Source organism: Lethenteron reissneri, chromosome 39 (genome assembly GCF_015708825.2).
Source record: "Lethenteron reissneri isolate LAM-NWPU_2019-01 chromosome 39, ASM1570882v1, whole genome shotgun sequence".
Lineage (NCBI taxonomy): Eukaryota > Metazoa > Chordata > Hyperoartia > Petromyzontiformes > Petromyzontidae > Lethenteron > Lethenteron reissneri.
Genome location: NC_083817.1, coordinates 11,869,861 through 11,890,155, shown reverse-complemented (window position 1 = coordinate 11,890,155; position 20,295 = coordinate 11,869,861). Strand labels below are relative to the sequence as shown.

General features: G+C 48.6%; 1 protein-coding gene across 6 annotated transcripts in view; it reads left to right on the top strand.

The window, feature by feature from the left end:
- LOC133351958 (prolactin receptor-like) overlaps positions 1-20,058 on the top strand; it is a 62,479-nt gene extending 42,421 nt beyond the window's left edge. For all 6 annotated transcript variants that reach the window (XM_061567600.1, XM_061567595.1, XM_061567596.1 and 3 more), the window contains 4 exons: positions 9,488-9,644; positions 11,049-11,145; positions 12,080-12,149; positions 15,874-20,058. In XM_061567600.1, coding sequence (XP_061423584.1) covers positions 9,488-9,644; positions 11,049-11,145; positions 12,080-12,149; positions 15,874-16,893 — 1,344 coding nt within the window. In that variant the 3' untranslated portion in view covers positions 16,894-20,058. The remainder of the gene's footprint in view (positions 1-9,487; positions 9,645-11,048; positions 11,146-12,079; positions 12,150-15,873) is intronic.
- Positions 20,059-20,295: the final 237 nt, after the last annotated feature.

Here is a 20,295-nt window from a genome sequence, read left to right as displayed (position 1 = left end):
GTGTGTGCGTGTGTGGTGCGTGTGTGGTGTGTGTGTGTGGTGCGTCTGGTGCGTAGTGTGTGGTCGCGTGTGGTGTGCGTTGAGTGTGTGTGGTGCGTGTGTGTGTGGTGCGTGTGTGTGTGGTGCGTGTGTGTGTGGTGCGTGTGTGTGTGGTGTGTGTGTGTGTGGTGCGTGTGTGTGTGGTGCGTGTGTGTGTGGTGCGTGTGTGTGGTGCGTGTGTGTGGTGCGTGTGTGTGTGGTGCGTGTGCGTGTGGTGCGTGTGCGTGTGGTGCGTGTGCGTGTGGTGTGTGCGTGTGGTGCGTCTGGTGCGTGTGGTGCGTGTGCGTGTGGTGTGTGCGTGTGGTGCGTCTGGTGCGTGTGTGTGGTCGTTAGTGTGTGGCGCGTGTGTGTGGTGCGTGTGTGTGTGGTGCGTGCGTGTGGTGCGTGCGTGTGGTGCGTGCGTGTGGTGCGTCTGGTGCGTGTGTGTGGTCGTTAGTGTGTGGCGCGTGTGTGTGGTGTGTGTGTGTAGCGCGTGTGGTGTGTGTGTGTGGTGTGTGTGGTGCGTGTGTGTGTGGTGCGTGTGGTATATGTGTGGTGCGTGTGTGGTGCGTGTGGTGCGTGTGTGGTGCGTGTGGTGTGTGTGTGTAGCGCGTGTGGTGTGTGTGTGGTGCGTGTGTGTGTTTGCGTGTGGTGTGTGTGTGTGGTGCGTGTGGTGCGTGTGGTATATGTGTGGTGCGTGTGTGTGTGCGTGTGGTGCGTGTGTGTGTGCGTGTGGTGTGTGTGTGGTGTGTGTGTGTGCGTGTGGTGCATGTGGTATATGTGTGGTGCGTGTGTGTGTGCGTGTGTGTGTGCGTGTGGTGTGTGTGTGGTGTGTGTGTGTGTGGTGCGTGTGGTATATGTGTGGTGCGTGTGTGTGCGTTACATTATTTTCATTTGCGCGTCTCGAGGTGGTGATGGTTCGCGCACCTGCGCTGCACGAGCCCGGGGACCCGCGTTCGATCTCTGGCCGTGGCGAACGGGAAGTGGCCTCGGAGCGATGATCTGAATCGGTCCACGGGTTGACCACGGGCCCACGGATTCCACCCAACACACCGCTCTCGTCCAGCTCGGCGAAAGTGTGGTCTCGCAATCCCCGTGTTCCAGCAGTGTTATTGATAATGGGCTGCAATTGGCCTGGAATGAGTGGTTCTTTACGATCTTCGCCCGTAGCTCACGATCGCTCCCAAGCGAGGTTCCGTTTGACATTACAGACTAATGGCACACGGGTCTCTGTGATTACAATTGCTGCACACCTGGTGCAAATGGTTGATGGGATGTGTACACAAAAATACTTACCTTTTTTTCATTTGGAAGGATATGTATTCTCCACAACGACGCAAATTATAATTTGTGTTGTGTATGATGCAGATTTGTGTCAAACTAGAACCCCGATCGAGAGGGCCCTTACCTATAAACATCTGGGCAGTTCACCAGCATTGGTTCAAGCAAGTCTGACCGCTGATGAGACACTGGATGTCAAAACCAGTCCAGAAATGTTCTGTAGTTGCACTCCCAGAAGGCCGTGTGACTGATGGGACGTGTTAAAACATACATGTTATATGTGGTGAGGCATATATGTTATATGTGGTGAGAGGAGGCGTATTGTCTGCGTATTGATGTTGTCACTGCCTGCCAAGTTGGTTGCGGTAGATGCATGCACTTCGCCTGGCACAAGCGTCGCGGTGACGTCAGCGCCACTTAGTGGTAGACGGAGGTTACTGGCGTTATTGTTGTTGGTGCACAACGCTGTGCTTGCTGTCAAACAAAACGCATTTTTTTTTCCTGTGTTGATCAAAGACAACACCGGACAGGGAGGGAGGGACTGCCTGCACCCTGTTCAGCCTAGTTCCTGGCCCCGCCAAAACAAAGCAGGGTGGCCTTACAGTGTGAGCCGCTGCAAGTAAGCGGTTTTACATGGGGCTCACCAGACCCTCCACTCCCCAGAGTTATTCGCTCACTCGGCTGCGTGTTAATGGCTGCCGCACTTAACCACCCTGACAACTCGCCGGTCCAGTTATTGCCTGCTGCTGCTTTCAGAGAGTTCTCACCGCAGAGATTTTCAGCTTTCCCGAAGCCAACCCAGTCCAGCGCAGCACGTCCGCCGAGACCGCAAAGTCTACAGAAATGTTCGGAGGACATCGTGGCACCTGAGCTGTTTGTCCAGGTTATTACTCACGGTGTTTCCCCATTAACCGGCAGAAAGAGCAGCGCGTTTCCAATCGGCTTTGGGAGATCCGCTCCAGGGTTGCTAACACGATAACAGGTAAGGCCCACTGAGCTATATGGCTCTATTTCAGGAGCTTCATGGCCACAAATGATAGCTCAACAAAGTGGCTTATCGTGTGGAAATTTATAGCAGCCAAATACTCCAAACGCAAGCTTCTGAATGTGGATGGAAAAACCGGAGGACCCGGAGAAGAATGCACACGGGGAGAACATGAAAACTCCAAATATACGGGCATCAGAGTTGATATCGAACCCACGACATATTGTATACCAGTCAAGGTAGTTAACATCTGACCACAAACAGTAGTTGTCCCGTGGATTGACTCGCTCCCATCATAGGAATGTGTAATGTACACCACTGGCTCAGGATTGTAAATCGGAGATGAGCACCACTGCCTCAATGCACATTTGAGCAGAAAATCGCTATTGGCGCTGGAAATGTGTGTTTACCCAGGGTAGATTCATCGAGCCTCGAGACTCTTTTTCGCTTTGATTTTGCGGCCGAGGGCAACGCGGTTCCAGTCAAGTAACTTACTGATTGCAAGTCATTTTTTAAAAATGTGGAAAATGTTGACAGTGCGACGCTGGCATACGCTGAACGGCCTACTCCAATTGACGCCACGGGATCTTCAATGTCCACTGTGAAGCAGGCGGAGGCGTGTTTACGCTGAGCACACAGCCAGGGTGGGCCCCGCTGAATTCGAACCCTGAGCCTCTGCAATAAAAAAAAAAAGTTAAGAATGGGCAACAGTAAGATTCGCATTGACGAACCCCAATCTCATATATACATACACCCCACACTGCACCCAAAACTAGCTCTAAATCCCTCACCGTAGCTTAACTAATAACCACAGTTTTTATAATTATGTAACCATTATCCACATACTTGCTTGGCACACCACCAAACTCTCGTTTCTCATGCCACACATTGCTTCTGACATCGAACCGATGGCCTCACATTGGGACAGCTCTCTTGCCCTTTGCCTCTATTTGGGAAATTAGTCTTGTTGACTTCTGGATTGGGTGGTAAAGATCTGGGCAGAAGTGCCGTGTGGCTGATGAGATGTGTAAAACTAAAAAAAAACTTATATTTTGTACGTGGAGAGAGATATGAGAAGGAGGCATTGGCCTTTTCTTCATTTGTATGGAGTTTGAACAAAAACTCAATCTATGGCATCCGAGGGTGGTAGCTGAGTGGAGTTGTCCACTTGTATTGGGGTAGCTGAGTGGACGAGTCTGCGTGTTGTATTGGGGTATCTTAGTGGACTAGACCGCTTATTGTATTTGGGGTAGCTGAGTGGCCTACTCTGCTTGTTGAATCGGGGTAGCCGAGTGGACTAGTCTGCTTGTTGTATTGGGGCAGTCATCAGCGATGTGCGCCTGATGGATCGCCTATGCAGTGTGGCTGAGTCCCTGATCGTTAACATTCATGGAGGAAATTTCCGCACACATTATTTTCCATCCACGCGGTGGTGGTGCGTGACGGTGGTTGGGATACGGTGGTGCTGATGGTGTGGCGGTGGTTGGTACGCAGTGGTGGTGGTAGTGTGGCGGTGATTGGGACGCGGTGGTGGTGGCGGTGTGCCGGTGGTTGGGACGCGGTGGTGTTGGTGGTTGTTGGGACACGGTGGTGGTGTGGCGGTAGTTGGTACACAGTTCGGTGGTGTGACGGTGGTTGGGACGCGGTTCGGTGGTGGTGTGGTGGTGGTGTGGTGGTGGTTGGGACACGGTGGTGGTGGTGTGGTGGTGGTTGGGACGTCGCGGATATTAAGAGCGGTCCCCTACTGCCGTCGGGGCAGCAGAGAGGAACCGGCGCTGTTCCTGCCCCCCCCCCCGTGTCTCGCGCCATTGGGTGGCGCTGGGGGTCATTCTCGGCCGACAGCGAAGCCGAGGCGTAGTGACATTTATTCATTATTTATTTTGCCATCTCCAATCTTTTGCGATATCACGTTGACACTGATGCAACGTTACTCGGATCGGGAGGTTGCCTATGGGGCAGTAGTATTGGACTTGCAGTAATCACATGTGGAATGCGCACAATTGAATCAATCGCATAGGGTTACAGGGCTGCACGGGAAGGCAGTTCCGGTGCACATTCCATGCCCTGTGCACACAAAATCTCTCTCCGTCTCTGCAGCCGTTACAGAAACTGTAGCCGCCTCTTAAGGAGGGAGGGAGGGCGTACAGTCCGTCTACAATTATCTAAAACTACAACACAAATAAGAATTAACAAAATTCACGAGCAGATAATATGCCTCCCTCACGTATCTGCCCCTCAACGTAAAAAAAGTATATATTTTTTGCAACCCGTTGGCCACATGAACATTCTGGGAAGGGCGGACCACATTCGTGGTGCCGGTTCAACACAAGCATAACTTTGGACCGGTTTAGAGAATCCAGTGTCTCATCGGCAGAGTTCTTCATGCGACACTGCTGCACTCACAGATGTTTACAGGCGAGGACCCTCTTTCTGTTAGACATGGGACCTAGAATTACATAAGAGTTCTAGATTTGAAGCTTTCGTGACTGCAAGGATTACTCTTAGGTTTTTTCGGTAAAGTCACATAGGTAAAAAATAGAAGCTGTGACTTCTTGTCTCGTTGTCTGCTAAAAACTCTGACAGATAGGTGAAATTCCTCCCCGTAGACAAAGTAATCAGTGCTTTTGAGGACAATATAAAGAATACAATAATACGCCTAATTCTTCACCACAACCTCTTTTGCAATTGCCAATCTACAGCAACAACAGCTCCTCACCATTAATTTCCATCTTATGTAACTGTCCTGGCCATCTCAATACCAGGCACTCTTCTATTCCAAACGTCTCAATACTATTCTATTCTTGCATAGGGCAGCACTATGTTACAGGAGCTGAATGCCAAAGCGAGTTCTGCAAGCCACATCAAGAGGGCTTCGGGAGAGAGAGTTTGTGCAGTTTTGGTTTTCCTCCACCGTTGATAGAGTGCAGACCACACAGTGATTTATGATACATAATTTTGACTGCATGGCCACAATCGCTTGTCTTTAATGTCGCGACATGTATCGCTATGAGTCTCTATGTATCTACGTGTCTCTATGGGTTTACTCTATTGTTCATAGTTTGGTTTGCATGGGCACTATCGCACGACTGTGGCTTGTGTCTTAAATTTTTCATTCATGAGAGAGATGTGTACATCAGCCTATTGTTGTTTTGATGCGGTTGCTGTTACAATGCACGTCACACGCGTAAATACGATGCTTGTTAAACGATAACCGGTAATCTGCTGATCGCTCTCAGAACCGGTTACCGGTCCCGAAAGTCAGGAACCAATAAACATTTCTAGTCGAATTTCAGTATCAAATGCACCCATTGGCCATTCGCGAACGTACAATCCGCACGACGGCCCAAGTCACCGAGTCGTTGGTTTTCCCTCGCATCTCAATACGAAGGTAAAGGCGCCGCCCTGCACTTGCTCGCTCGTGCCACAGCTGGTAGAAGGCCCTCCACGAGAGTGGGCTCTACAAAAGGTATCTGGGTTACTCTTCCACGCTGGGGCGGTGACAGAGCCCAGCAGTAGCGGAGGTTCACGGTTCAGGTTCTACGGCCGCCTTGGGTAATACTGCAACCCGGTAACCATAAGTAGTTTGGATCCCCTGATGTCATTCCAAAAGAGTAGGCCTTTATGTGGCAGCGTCAGGATTCATATTTTTCAAATGCAAAAAAAAATCAGAAAATGTCTCAATTGAGATTACGCACAGCAACAATCATCACCCTCTACTGGCAGACCAATGCCCACTTGCAGGCCAGGTACTGAGTCACTTTGTGCCACACAGGGACAGTTGCTACTGGGCGTACCCTTTGAAATGTGTTAAAATGAGGTGTGATGTAAGTCACCGATCGCGTGTAAATCACTCTGAGATGCCCCAGCGTAAAGGAGGGTGTCTCAATTAAAAGCGAATCGTTGTTTTCACAGATGTATCACGAGCATGGTGCTTTCTTGTAAAGTAAAATATTTTGCCTGGATAATCCCTTTAGATAGAGAATCTCATTTTTAAGGGTGTTCAGGGTGTCAAGTGACACATACGTAGCAAACACGTGATGACATGTGTGTTGATGATCCAGCACTCATTGATTCACACAAGTCACTCATTCACCAGCAGTCAGTCACCTGCGTATCACTCTTCTGTCTCTACCCCTATGGTCACTGTTCTAATGAACTTCCATAATGGATTCCTCCGCCCATGTTGAGGACTCGGTCCACCAGACACCGACTGTCATTCTAGATTTGAAGCTTTCGTGACTGCAAGGATTCATATTCTTAGGTTTTTTCGGTAAAGTCACGTAGGTAAAAAAATAAAAATTAATAAAAGTAAAATAAAATAAAAATCACGAGGTTTCAGAGGCAACACATGCTTCCATCTTCAGGTGGAACCGTCACAGCCCGACAGCTGTATCAAGTAAATGAGAGATTACAGGAGATACCACTCCGTATATATAATGGTTGAGGGGGAAGGGCCAGGAATGGCCCACTTTTTATTATTATGGTAAGGTGCGGCTTGAGACTATGAATAGACTGCATAACAAAAGACTGAGCCTTTATTATGGAGAGGTTCGGTTTGTGACTACGCCTAGCCTACATAACAAAAGTGTGAAAAAAGAAAGCTAAACCTGGTAGAAAGATAAACCTGGTAAAACAAAACTGGCTGTCCATCAGTAACCTGCAATAGTTTTCTGTCAAATAAGATGGTCCAAATAAGTGTAGTTAAATATTTTTTTGCATGGTTAATCACATCTTTCCAATGATTAAAGGTGCGGCTTGAGACTATGAATAGACTGCATAACAAAAGACTGAGCCTTTATTATGAAGAGGTTCGGTTTGTGACTACGCCTAAAACCATCGGCGGCTAGACCTCCCAGACTCTATGGTCTTCCCAAGATCCATAAAGAAGGCACCCCGCTACGACCCATCGTGTCGACGATAAACTCTCCTACCTACAAACTAGCCCGTTTTCTATCAGATACTCTGCTTCCCTTCACAGGCAAGACCTCTTCGGCAGTACTCAACTCAACCCAATTAGTCTCTATGGTTAAGGACATGGTACTATCTCCTGATGACATCCTCGTCAGTTTTGATGTAGTATCTTTGTTTACCAAAGTCCCAGTACCAGACACCCTAACAATAATTGAGGACTTAGTCCAACATGGATTAAATTCTGATGTACCTGCGCTGGTTAGGCATTGCCTCACCAACACCTATTTTATCTGGAATGGCACCTTCTACAAACAGAATGAGGGTATCCCTATGGGCTCCCCCTTGTCACCAGTTATAGCCAACATGTTCATGGAAAAGTTTGAATCAGACGCCATCCAGACATCCACCCTGCGTCCTTCCCTGTGGAAGAGGTATGTGGATGACACTTTCGTCATACCTGGCCACATGGCCTCCCAGCATTGAACCACTTCTTCGACCACATCAATTCTAGACACCCATCCATTAGATTCACCATGGAAGTGGAGAAAGATGGTAAACTACCATTCTTGGATATTCTGTTTGAGAGGAGACCTGACGGATCCTTGGCACATTCTGTCTACAGGAAAGCCACCCACACAGATTCCTACTTGAAACCGGATTCCCACCACCACCCATCTCAAAAGAATTCTCTCATCAAAACGCTATATCACAGAGCCCATGGCATTTCTGACCAACACCACCTGGCCGGTGAATTAAGACGTACATCGGGCCCTCAGGATGAACGGATACTCTGACCGCACCATCCGCCAAGCTGTTTCTCCCACCATACAGAAACAGCCACATGAAACTCCGAACAAAACTATCACGTTACCATACATAGCAGGCGTGACCAAAAAGATCTCCAAAATTCTAAACAAACATAAGATCCAAGTCCGATTCAGTACAGTGCATAAAATCCGTGATCTGATTCCATCTGTGAAGGATGTCGTTCCTGACTTACAGTATCCTGGAGTCTACAAATTGAGTTGCAGTTGTGGTGATTGCTACATTGGAGAAACGAAACGTCATGTTTCTGATCGTGTCCGCGAGCACAAGTCAGATCTGAAACACGGCAGAACTGATTCTTCGGCCGTTGCCGATCATTGCTACAACTCTGTGAGCTCTCATGAAATTGTCTTTTCCGAGACCAAGGTGCTCTGCAAACCTCTTGGCTACCATCAAAGGTTTGTTCACGAAGCCATACAAATATACAAACACAGACATAATTTCAACCGTGATGATGGTTACAAACTGAGTAATCATTGGAAAGATGTGATTAACCATGCAAAAAAGATTTAACTACACTTATTTGGACCATCTTATTTGACAGAAAACTATTACAGGTTACTGATAGACAGCCAGTTTTGTTTTACCATGTTTAGCTTTCTACCAGGTTTAGCTTTCTTTTTTCACACTTTTGTTATGTAGGCTAGGCGTAGTCACAAACCGAACCTCTCCATAATAAAGGCTCAGTCTTTTGTTATGCAGTCTATTCATAGTCTCAAGCCGCACATTTAATTATTGGAAAGATGTGATTAACCATGCAAAAAAAGATTTAACTACACTTATTTGGACCATCTTATTTGACAGAAAACTATTGCAGGTTACTGATAGACAGCCAGTTTTGTTTAACCAGGTTTAGCTTTCTACCAAGTTTAGCTTTCTTTTTTCACACTTTTGTTATGTAGGCTAGGCGAAGTCACAAACCGAACCTCTCCATAATAAAGGCTCAGTCTTTTGTTATGTAGTCTATTCATAGTCTCAAGCCGCACCCTACCATAATAATAAAAAGTGGGCCATTCCTGGCCCCCCCCTCAACCATTATATATACGGAGTGGTATCTCCTGTAATCTCTCATTTACTTGATACAGCTGTCGTGGCTGTGGCGGTACCACCTGAAGACGGAAGCTTGTGTTGCCTCCGAAACGTCGTGATTTTTCTTTTATTTTACTTTTATTAATTTAAATTTTTTTACCGACTGTCATCTCATCCACACAGTGTTCAGCCACCACATTGCAGGACACAAAAAGACAATAATTCACTCACCCACTCTGCCACCACACTGCAGTTCACTACACATTCTACTTCTTGTCTCTCACTACTCCACTCTGGAATTCCTTCCACTGGCTCTGCAAGGCTGTAAACCAGAGATGAGCACCGCCTAAATGCTCATTTGAGCAGGAAATCCACTTTGATTTAAGACTCTGGGCGCGAGTCGGCGTGAATACCGTGTGTGTGCACGTGTCCTTCCAGAAAACGTTTGGCATACAAACCACGGAGCTCGTGCTGCACGGGCTGAAACCGGGAGAGCGATACTACATTCGCGTGCGCTGCCGGGCCACCAGCTCCCCATTCTGGAGCCCGTGGAGCGCCGAGGTTGAAATTCAGCCACCCATCGGCATAAACCAAGGTGCGTCACTCATGCCATGTATGTGGCAATGCACGGGTGTGAGCGGTGCGAGCACTGGGCTGTCTGGCTGTGCCAGTGCAGATTATGTGTGTTGTGGGTTGTTGACCTTGCCGTATTTTTTTCGGAATTGGATATGCTGGCTTCCGATTTGAATCCAGCAGGCTGCCCTGGCTAATACTGTGGACGTGTTAATTATAACCCTGCTGCGTCCATATGCTTCACTGTCAGTGGGACGTTAAAGATCCCATGACGTCATTCGGAAGACATAGGCCACATGGTCAAATTTAAAAAAAATTCTTCCGCAAATTATGTTTGGAAAACGCACCTAGCAATTGTTGTCCCCCTACTGGGAAAACCTAGTAGGACCACCCCCCCCCCCCTGCAACAGTATTGAGACTCCATGAGGCTTTCCTGGGTAAAGGAGTGTAAATATAATTATGTAAACAAATCTTCGTGTATATATGGCCCATGAATTATAGGGGTCGCTAGTGTTGTTGTGGTTAGTGTACTGTGCTTCCAACCCGATGAGCCCAGTTCGATTCCCGCTCACAGCCAACATCGGTGATGGTTATATCAACTGGTCCTGGGCTTCCCCTAGGTTGACTCGGCCTCAAATGAGTACCTGGTGCAGAGTGTCAACAACAGCCGTCCACCCCCTTCGTGTGCATTCGTATACGCTAACAGAATTTGCCTCAACAGTCTGTTGAAGGCTACACGGCAGACCTTTGTCTTTGGCTGTGACTAAGAGATGGCCGGTTGGCTCAAGGTGTCAACAACTGAACAAGACAACCACCATACTCCGTTTTGTCTTTCACTTAATTTTATTAATTTCCTGCTCTGACATCGGTTCAAACGTGTTGATCTCACAGCACAGTGAATGGGAATTGTACGACCCCACCCCCTATAGTGGGAAATGTTTTTTTTTTAAGGCCACTTGATGGCTATACTTAAAAAAAAATCCCACAAGATATTTTTTCCACGGTTGTTTTCTGATACATGGGAGCATTGCAAGAGTATTTAATTTGTTCTTCACCTTATGGCGAATTATCATGGCCCTTGATTACCCAGAACATCCTCGTTGAGCCTCAAGACTATTTCGGAAGGGTCGTGCTAGGTTTTCGCAGTAAGGGAGCAACAATTGCTGCTACGTGTGTTACCAATTGAGTTAATTGCGTTGGCCTACTTTCCTTGGAATGACGTCGCGGGATCTTGAGCATCCACTGTGAAGCGGACGGCTCGTAGTGTTTTTGTCATCAATACGTACACCGCCGTGACACAGAAAACACAATCGTAGTGTGTTGTGGTGTGGGTACAAATTCAAATGTAAAAGAGCATTTGATCCTACAGTCTATACGGCTAATCGGGGGATCTCGTGCATGTGTGTGTGTGCACCAATGTCTGCAGTGGCACAGTGGGCTGTTGGCGTGACACTGCTGGCTGCCGTAATGGGTGCTATGGTGACGCTGCTGTTCCTTGTCACCCTGATCGGCACCCGCAAAAGGTAGTAGAGGCAGTGCCACGTCTGGTCCTGCGTCGGCCAGTGTATCAGACTTGCAGGGCCGACCCATCTCGCAGTGTATTTATACGAACGTTAACACCATCAGAGTTGGAAGAAGGCCTCTCCAAGCCGCCACCACCACCCGTCGTGCAAGGGTATCCAGAATGCCAAGAATAGGCTCCACATCTCTTTATTTTCCACCATATCCCAAAAATCTATTATGCTATAGAACATTCAAGCGGCAAGCACTTTGGACAGAGCTTGAGCTCCAAAACCAGCGGCATTCGGTCACTCGACTTCCCAGAGCACAGTCTAAGCGCCCGCACACTTAAATTCTTTTGTCGCTCCTTCTCCTAGGTGAAAGTCCTCTAGGGTGCAGTCCCTTCTTTGCTAGCACTTCATCAACAGTCTCTACCACCGGCCCAAATCCCTTCGAGCCGTGCCAAGCCTTGCCCAGGCACCACTTAGTTTTCTTTTTAGGCAATATGATGCCTCTTATCTGCGTGTGTTTTATAATCCACGTGTTCCTCTTGCTTCCATCTCGGTGTCAATTCCAAGGGTGCACCCCTCCACGCTCTTTGCGCACTCTTCAGCTTTTCTTCCATTGTCTTTGTCAACGTGTGTTGTTTCTGAATCGTGAGTCATAGCAGGTAACGTACACCAATTCACGTTCACAAGTGTAATTTCCAAATGATGTAGCCCTTATCACGAACGCAACTAAGTATGCCTTAAATGCTTCTATGGGCATAAAATCGACACGAATGTGTTGTACAATAAACAATATATTAACCAAAAAAATCTCTGCTATGGATAATATATTACGTGGCCAGTGTGTCCGTGCCTCGTTGTGGTTTCTATTGAACGGCATCCGTGTGATACTGCTAAGTGTGTACTGACACGTCCTCCATGTGACCCCGGCGATTCTTATTAATTGCAGGATCAAGAGAGTATTTCTGCCGCCAGTGCCAGGACCACGCATCACAGGGATGGATCATGACCTGCTCAAGGTGGCTGCCGGGCTATAATAAACCCACGAAGCAAAGGAGCCTGTCTCATAAGCAAACGAAATCAATAAGCAGACGATAGGCCTTCCTTCCTGTGTCTTTCCCTCCACGTAAAAAAATATTAATTGTTTATTTTTACACATCCCATCAGCCACACGCAACTATATGGGAGTACATCATTTCAGCAGTATTGGTTCAAAACAAGCAAAGTGGTGGGCCGCGACTGTGGCGGTGGTGGGCTTTCTACCAATCAAAGGGCTGCAGGCAAAAATTAGCATGTCAATGCAAGATTGCCAGGCATCCTTCACGGCGAGTGCGCCTAGGTGGCTATATTCATATAAGAGATTAGTATGTTAATGGAAGATCGTGAAGCAGAAGCCTCGAGGATGGCGCGCGAGGTAGCTGTGTTTAATCTGTTAATGTCAAAAATCAGAGAGCCGAAAATAACAACTAACATCAGAAGGTGGTAGGCTGGGAACATCACTGCCAGTTATGACTTAAACTGGTTAATAACGTCCGTCCAATGATTGCTCAGTTTGTACCCATCTTCTCGGCCCACCACTTGCATTGCATTGGCTGCTGACATTTGGGCTACGCCCATTTCAAACCTTTATAAGCAGTTGTCTTTAGAAGCTAACCCCCCCTTTTCCTGATTATCACCGTTTGTGTTGCGATCGAAACGTCGTAGTTTTTTATTTTGTTATTTTCTTTAAACCGATCTCTATGACTTTACCGAATGACCCAAAGAATATTAATTCCTGCAGTCACGAAAGCTTTAGTAGATTGGTTTGCTTAAACAATTGGTTCAACGCAGGCAAAACTGTTTTTTTAATTAAACTAGATTGGATCGTTATCATATCCTGGCAAACAGTTATACAATCTGAGAAGTACTGTTGAGTATTATCTTGCTTTGTAGAGTTTTTGTTTAACGCAGGTCCAAAACGTCAAGCAGCCGAGTAGCAAACATCACTCTCAGAGTTGTAATAGATAAGTGTAACACGTTTTTTTAAATTGAATATTGCTATTATTCCTCGTGAAACAAGGAGATGGGAGGGAATTCCAAAGTGCTTCAGTGCAAGGGAATAAGCAGAAAGAGAAGTGTTGTGGCCTGCAGTGTGGTGGGAGAGAGTGTACATGCATGAGTAGGTGAGTGAGTGGGTGTATCGTTGCTGAGGAGATGGAGTCTGCCTCAGTGGCCCGTGATCACAAATCACTATTTAACTCCATCAAAAAAGTAACCTGCAGCGCCACACCTATTACCATCATTAGAGGAAAAAACGGTGATCCAATCTCCGACCCCCAGGAACAGGTTTGCAGATTTGCTGAGCATTTCTGTGAGGTCCTGGGGGAGGGAAATTCTCTCAGCCAGGAAAACATCATGGCACAAAGTGGGGATAACCCTGCTGAGGCTGCGGTGCCTCAAATATTGGAAGAGGTCACCCCCTGTGAGTGGCTGGCTGAGGTTCCAGCTGTTGAGGAAGTACTGAGGGCGATCCGGAGTCTGAGACCAGGGAAGGCACCGGGCAGAGATGATCTCCCAAGCGAAATGCTGAGGGAGGGTGGCGTTTGTGCACAGACTGCCCTATATGACATCATAACAACAGTCTGGACCACTGGACGGGTTCCGCAGGACTGGAAGGATGCCCTGGTGGTCCCCCTCTTTAAGAAGGGGGACCGCACAGACTGTAACAACTACAGGGGCATCTCACTCCTCAGTGTGCCGGGTAAGGTCCTGGCAAGGATTATTCAACATCGCCTTGCTAGGCACGCTGAGGAGGGGCTTGCGGAGCCCCAATGCGGTTTCAGGAAAGGGCGGTCCTGCACAGATGCCATATTTTCTGTCCGTCTGCTACAGCAGAGGTGTAGGGAATTCCAAAAAGACCTACATCTCTGCTTTATTGACCTGGTCAAGGCCTATGATACCATCAGTAGGACTGGACTCTGGGTTGTTCTTCGTGCTTTCGGAGTCCCTGACCCTCTGCTCACGATCATTAAGGACCTTCATGATGGTGAGCGGGCCCGGGTAAAACTACGTGGCCGGGAGTCGGAGCCTTTCCCTGTACACCTTGGGGTGCGACAGGGATGTCCTCTGGCTCCCACATTATTTAACATCTATTTTGACCGCGTAGTTCGTGAAGCCTTCAATAGCTGTACCGGGGGAATTTCCGTTTGGTACAGATATAATGGGAGGCTGATCGACGCCCGGGTGCGATCAAGGGATGGCTCCCTATTGGTCAACCACGTTATGTATGCCGATGATTTGGTAATAGCTGCTCATTCAGAAGAGGAGTTGGAGGCGCTGCTGCTGAGACTGGAGCGTGCCACTAAGAGGTGGGGCCTTACCATCAGCCCCACCAAAACCAAGCACCTGCCTGGGTATTTTGTACCATCGGACACTCCACCCCCACAACTCCCAATTGGTGATGGGGCAGTTGTGGAGAGAGTGGAGAGTTTCCCATACCTGGGCAGTGTGCTTATGACCGGCTCCAGTCTATCAGCAGAGGTCTCACTCCGAATCAGTCGAGCGGCAATATCTTTTCATCGGTTGCGTAACGCTGTGTGGAAGCTACCTGGTCTGTCGCTCCGCACGAAGCTTCAGGTCTTCTCGGCCACGGTCATTCCCTCCCTTCTCTACGCTTGCGAGACGTGGACCCCCCTGGTGGAGCATCTTCGCCGGTTGGAAACATTTAGGCTGGCCTGCCTACGATCCATCCTGGGTTTAACCAGGCTGGATTGTGTGAGGAGCTCACAAATCCTTGAAAGATCTGGGCAAAGTCCCATCAGTGAGCTCCTCCGGCAGGCAAGGCTGCGTTGGCTGGGTCATGTAGCCCGCATGCCCAGCCACCGCATGCCTAAACAGCTTTTGTTCGGCCGGATCGAGGGGGCTAGACGGGCGCGGCACGGGCTGGAGAGGAGATGGAGTGATGTGGTACAGGAGGACGTGGAGCTGAGTGGACTTGCCGATGACTGGTACCAGCGGTGTCAAGATCGGCCTCAGTGGAGGAGGCTCGTGAAGGACGCTACTGGGCAGTTGGAGGCAGTCGCCCTCCAACAACAACGGAGGGCGGAGGAGCGACGCTCACAACAACGAGCGGAGCGCCGGGTGGCTAAAGCACAGCAAGTTGGCACAGTAGGGGGCACAGGTGGTGCATCAGCCAGTCATCTCGGTCATCTCGGTCAGTCGACCAGTGGCACCTGGGTCTGCCCCGTGACCTCCTGCCAGCGGGCTTTCGACACTTCACGTGGCCTCAAGGTGCACTTGGCCTGGCACAAGCATCGTGGTGACGTCACCGCCACTTAGTGGCGAATGGCGGTTGTTGTTGTATCGTTGTAAACTGCACGCGGTTGAGCGGATGGGTGAGTGACTGAGTGGGTGAGTGGGTGAGTGAGTAGGTGACAGGGTGTAGGTGAGTAGATGAGTGGGTTACCGAACCTCCTGCCAGTGAGCCTTGGACAATTCACGTGGGCTTAAAGTGTACAACGCCTGGCACAAGCATCGTGGTGACGTCACCACCACTTAGTGACAAATGGCGGTTGTTGTTTGGTTACCGAGTGGGTAAGTATCTGTATCGTTGTGACTTGCAGTGTGGTGATTAAGTGGTTTGGTGTGAGAGATTGAGTGGGTGTGCCGATGAGTAGATGGGCAGAAGTGTGTGTTTCATTACCTGCAGTATGTTGGTGATTGGGCTGCCCATGTTTACGTGTTTATTTTGTAATGTTCGTGCAGAAAACTCCGCCGGAGGAGCTGCACGGGATCTTCGCGCTGTTCCACAGCTACACGCCTGCGCGCTGCGAGGACACCGACTCATGGGCAGAGTGCGTCGAGGTGGGGCTGGAAGGGACCAGGGAGAGCAGAGGCCATGACGCCAATGGGGAGTGCGGGACCGGAGAGGGTGGAAGACTCCTGGGAAAAGCGAGGCGTGTCAGAGGAGGTGAGGAGAGCGAGGAGGACGAGGAGGATGAGGAGGCGCTAGACTCTGGACATGAAAGTTCTGCGAGCGCGGATGGGAGAAAGGGAGTGGGCAACTTGCCGAGTAGACTGGGCTTGGACTCAATGCTCTTGCTGAGGGTCAAGGCCACTGCCACCGCATTCACTGCCGTGCAGGTGAAGGGTCCTTCGCAGGAGAAGATGAAGCATGCGGGCGTGTCCAGTGAGCAGGTTTCAGGGACAGACTTCACCCGAGAGCTGGGTGCTGGAGAGAGCCCCAAGTTTGTGGCACCTCCTCAGCAAGGCCCATCGGGCCACTGTGGGTTCGGAGCCGTGGCCGTCTGCAGTGCGGACAGGTCGGCAGTGGGTCGATGTACAGATCCGAGTGGGAAAAATGCGAACGAGCCCGTTGGCATGAGGTCGGGACTGCTGGACGTGTACGCGCACGTAACCGACATCAAGGCCGACGGCAGCATCCTACTCCAAAAGACGGCGAGTGAGCCGCCGGTGCCCTCTGGGAAGGGTTCACCGGAAGAACATGGACCCATGGCCCCAGCCGTGCCCTCGGCCTCTGCCCTCTTGCCGTACGTGCAAATCCCTCTGCACTCTGAGGCAGCGGCGGCAGTGGCTGCCGAACCAGGAAACTCGGCTGATGAGCAACGGGTTGCCCAGGAGATGCCGTCCATTCCGTTGTGTTACGACACGGCCTGCAATCCACACTCAGCCAGCACGAGCAGAGGAAGCCCTCTCATGGGTGGATATGTGTCCTCAGAGCAACTGGGTGTGTTTCAAGGCCAGCCAATGGGATTGCACGGTTAAAGTGTTCAGGCGATTGCAACACTACATTGGATCCATAAGATGGTATCTCTGTAATTAATGTTGGCTTGCACAGACACCCAGGGCTTTACGCGCTTGGGCCGGCAGAGAGGTTGTGACGTGCCACCGAAATGTTATTTTTCCTCGGGGAGTGGGGGGGGGAAAGTGAATATTTTTGCACAGCGCTACAGTCTTCCCAACAACATGGGTTCTTCTTACAGCAGAGACGGTCGGCATTTTGCAGTTCACACCAGTGCCCCCCCGTGTACCATCTGGCGCAGTGCAGCAGAACAACTGCTCGTGTGAAGACGGAGGAAGTGCTGAGCAGACGGATGTGACGTGGCATGGAAAAGGCACTCGAATGAGACAAGCGGTGGGGGAGAGACAGCGCAGACATTGACTCGGGTTGCCACCTGTCCTGGTGTGACCTGATTAAAGTCCGATAATTGGCATCCGTGTTCTGGGTGGCAGGAAATGAGGCGTGCCCGAGATCTGGTGCCGGTATCGTGTTGAACTTTACGGAAAGTCGAGTGACAGAATGCCTCTGGTGTCGGGGCCCAAGCTCTGCCCAGAGTTCGTGTGGCTTTAGGCCAGTGTGTGAATGTTCTTTGACATAATAGCTGTTTTTGGGATTCTGTGGAAATTCAAAAGATGTGGAGCCTATCCCTGGCATTCCTGGACACCCTTGCAAACAAGATGTTCCATCTCAAGAGATTTTTCTAAGTGGAATATATGAAATGTGTTTTTCTTCTTCTAATGAAACAGGTGGAGAGGACTGTCATGTACTTGAAATGAAGACACGGCATGGATTACAATGGAACTGACACACACCACGCTCCACTTTTATACCATGCTAGAGTTGATCTTCTGGCGCAATAACGGGCCAGTTGTTGATCGACGGGAGAAATTTGGCGATAGTGGCTTTTTAACTGACGTTGGAATTATTTTAGTGATTGTTACATATACGATGCAACTAATCTACCTTATTGGAATGTACACACCTAGTTTAAACGAATGTATACGCTTTTTGAAATATTCCTCGTTTTTGGAACTCGCTTACACTAGAAACAGGCATTTTTTTTTTACAAAAAGCCGACGCGCAAATTTGTATTTTGTAAATAACTGTACATGTAATAATAGCATCCAATGCGTATTCACTGTATAACTGTATTGATAGTTTCTATAGTGCGTGTTTGTAGATAGACTGATGGATGCATGATGCACGCATCACGTTTGCATAATAGGGTTGCACACAATGCCGTGTAGATTTGTTTTCTTCTGTAGGCACAAAACGACACTTGGCAGAGTGTCGTGATTGACGGTACTGGGAAAAGAAAAGATCGTCGACCTTCGGCACTGTGTGCCCCCGCTCCCATCTTTTGCAAGGCGACTTTTTTTCTACGTGCCGTCAAATCTCGCCACGATTATTGACCCAGTGCTCTTCTTGCATCGTGTTGGCAGTGCGGAATTGTTGTTTTTGTACATTTCTCGTCGACGCGCGCTGTGGTGATACGCACGAGACGTGAAGGGCAACCCCAACCCCACTTCCTTGGCAGTTTTGATTTTCGATGTTTTTTTGACCGCACGCATTCCGACACTGCAAACGAATAATAATATCCATTTCTTGAACTGGCCATGGGGGTGGGTGACTCGGTGGTACAAGCAAGCGGCTCGCAATGGTTAAGGTTGTCGAAATTGAACTCCTGAAATCAAGATTGATAAAAAAAAAGAATGAGGTCCACGTTGTGGGGAAGTCAACAAGCGTGTTGGAATGTGGAATTTCCACCACTGGCTCTGCAGGGCTTTTAAACATGAGATGAACACCAATGCCTCAATGCTCATTCGACCAGGGAAATGATTGACTAGCATTTATACTGCATTAAATGACAAAATAAGATAAATTCAACTTCCCACTGGTTTAAGCTCAGGGTAGAGCTAGGGATTTGTATCTAGGATTTCACAAGGGCCGGTTCAGTACTCCGATACATACTGTAGCACCTATGGCACCAGTCACCCGCTCATGACGAACACTTTGAGACTTTTTAAAACGTAGTTTCTGAGCACAGGCGTCAAATGCCCAAAATGTCAAGTTTCCAGCAAAAACAGCACCGTCAAAGTTTCCATAGATCAAGGGTTAACACGTTTATTGCAGCTAACAATGTTATTATTTTAAGAGCTTGGAGGGAGATGATGGGAGAGAATTCCAAAACTGTGCGAGGGAAGAAGCAGAAAGGGAAGTATTTGACCTACAAGTGTGGTGAGTCAGTGGGTGACGCGTGAGTGGCTAAGTGATTGAGTGGCTAAGTGAGTTCGTGAGTGGATCCAGGGGGTGGGTGAGTATGTTGTTGTGGTGACCTGCAGTATAGTGGTTGAACAATGTGGATGAGATGAAACGGTGTTGTGTGGCTCGACAAAGAGTCAAGCGTGGGCGGCTGAATCAATGACTCCAGCTCATGGGAGCGGTAACCACGGTAGTGGCGGTAAAAGAGTGATGAGGAGGTGACGAATCGCCGGTGAGCGAGAGACTGGACGTGAATCGATGAGTGATGGATCATCAATCACCGTCCGCTGCTTTGAGGTAGCAGGACCTGGCTGCTCCACCACAGATATGCACCAACACGCACACAACATTTACCGTATTCACACCGCGTGTATGGTATTTGTCGGTACTGTTTTACTAATAATGTAAGACGTTTAGCAAGCGGACATACTGTATTGAATGTACCGTGTGGTACTGGATGTATATACAGTACAGTATCTCCAGTATACTGTATGTACATACAGTATGTACAATGTACATATTTTCTGTTCATGTACTCTATATATATGAATGTATTACACAATAAACAGTACATATAAATGCATGGTTCCACACTCCTGCCTATAGGAGTTGCGCGATGCCCCTTTGGGTGTATAGGCATATGTATGAATTACATCAGTGTAAAAACTGCTTCATCCCCTGTAAGCATACTAGTGGTCTGAGTATCAGGGGTAGTCCCAGAGTTGACTTATTGTTAAAAACCGTACACTATATTGAACGTATATAGGCATGCGATAAATTTCAAGACCATTTTAGTGTTTTTTATTAATGTAAATATGCTGCTAAAAGCAACATCCCATTAAAATGCATGTGATTAATGTATTTTTCCTGAATACGTTAAATAAAGGACTGGCATAACACTCATCCGGCCTCGTAGTTGTGACATGGCAAGTGATGGTCCCGCCGTGCATACCAGATTATTATTCCACGTCCAATTCATCATTGCTTCAAGCGGAGCCGAACTCTTGGTGCTGATGAGACACTGAATGTCGAACCCGGTCCAGAGTTTGTTTTGCTTAAACCGATGCTGCTGAAATTATGGTACTCTCAGGAGGGCATAGGTGGTCAATGGGCTGTGTAAAATA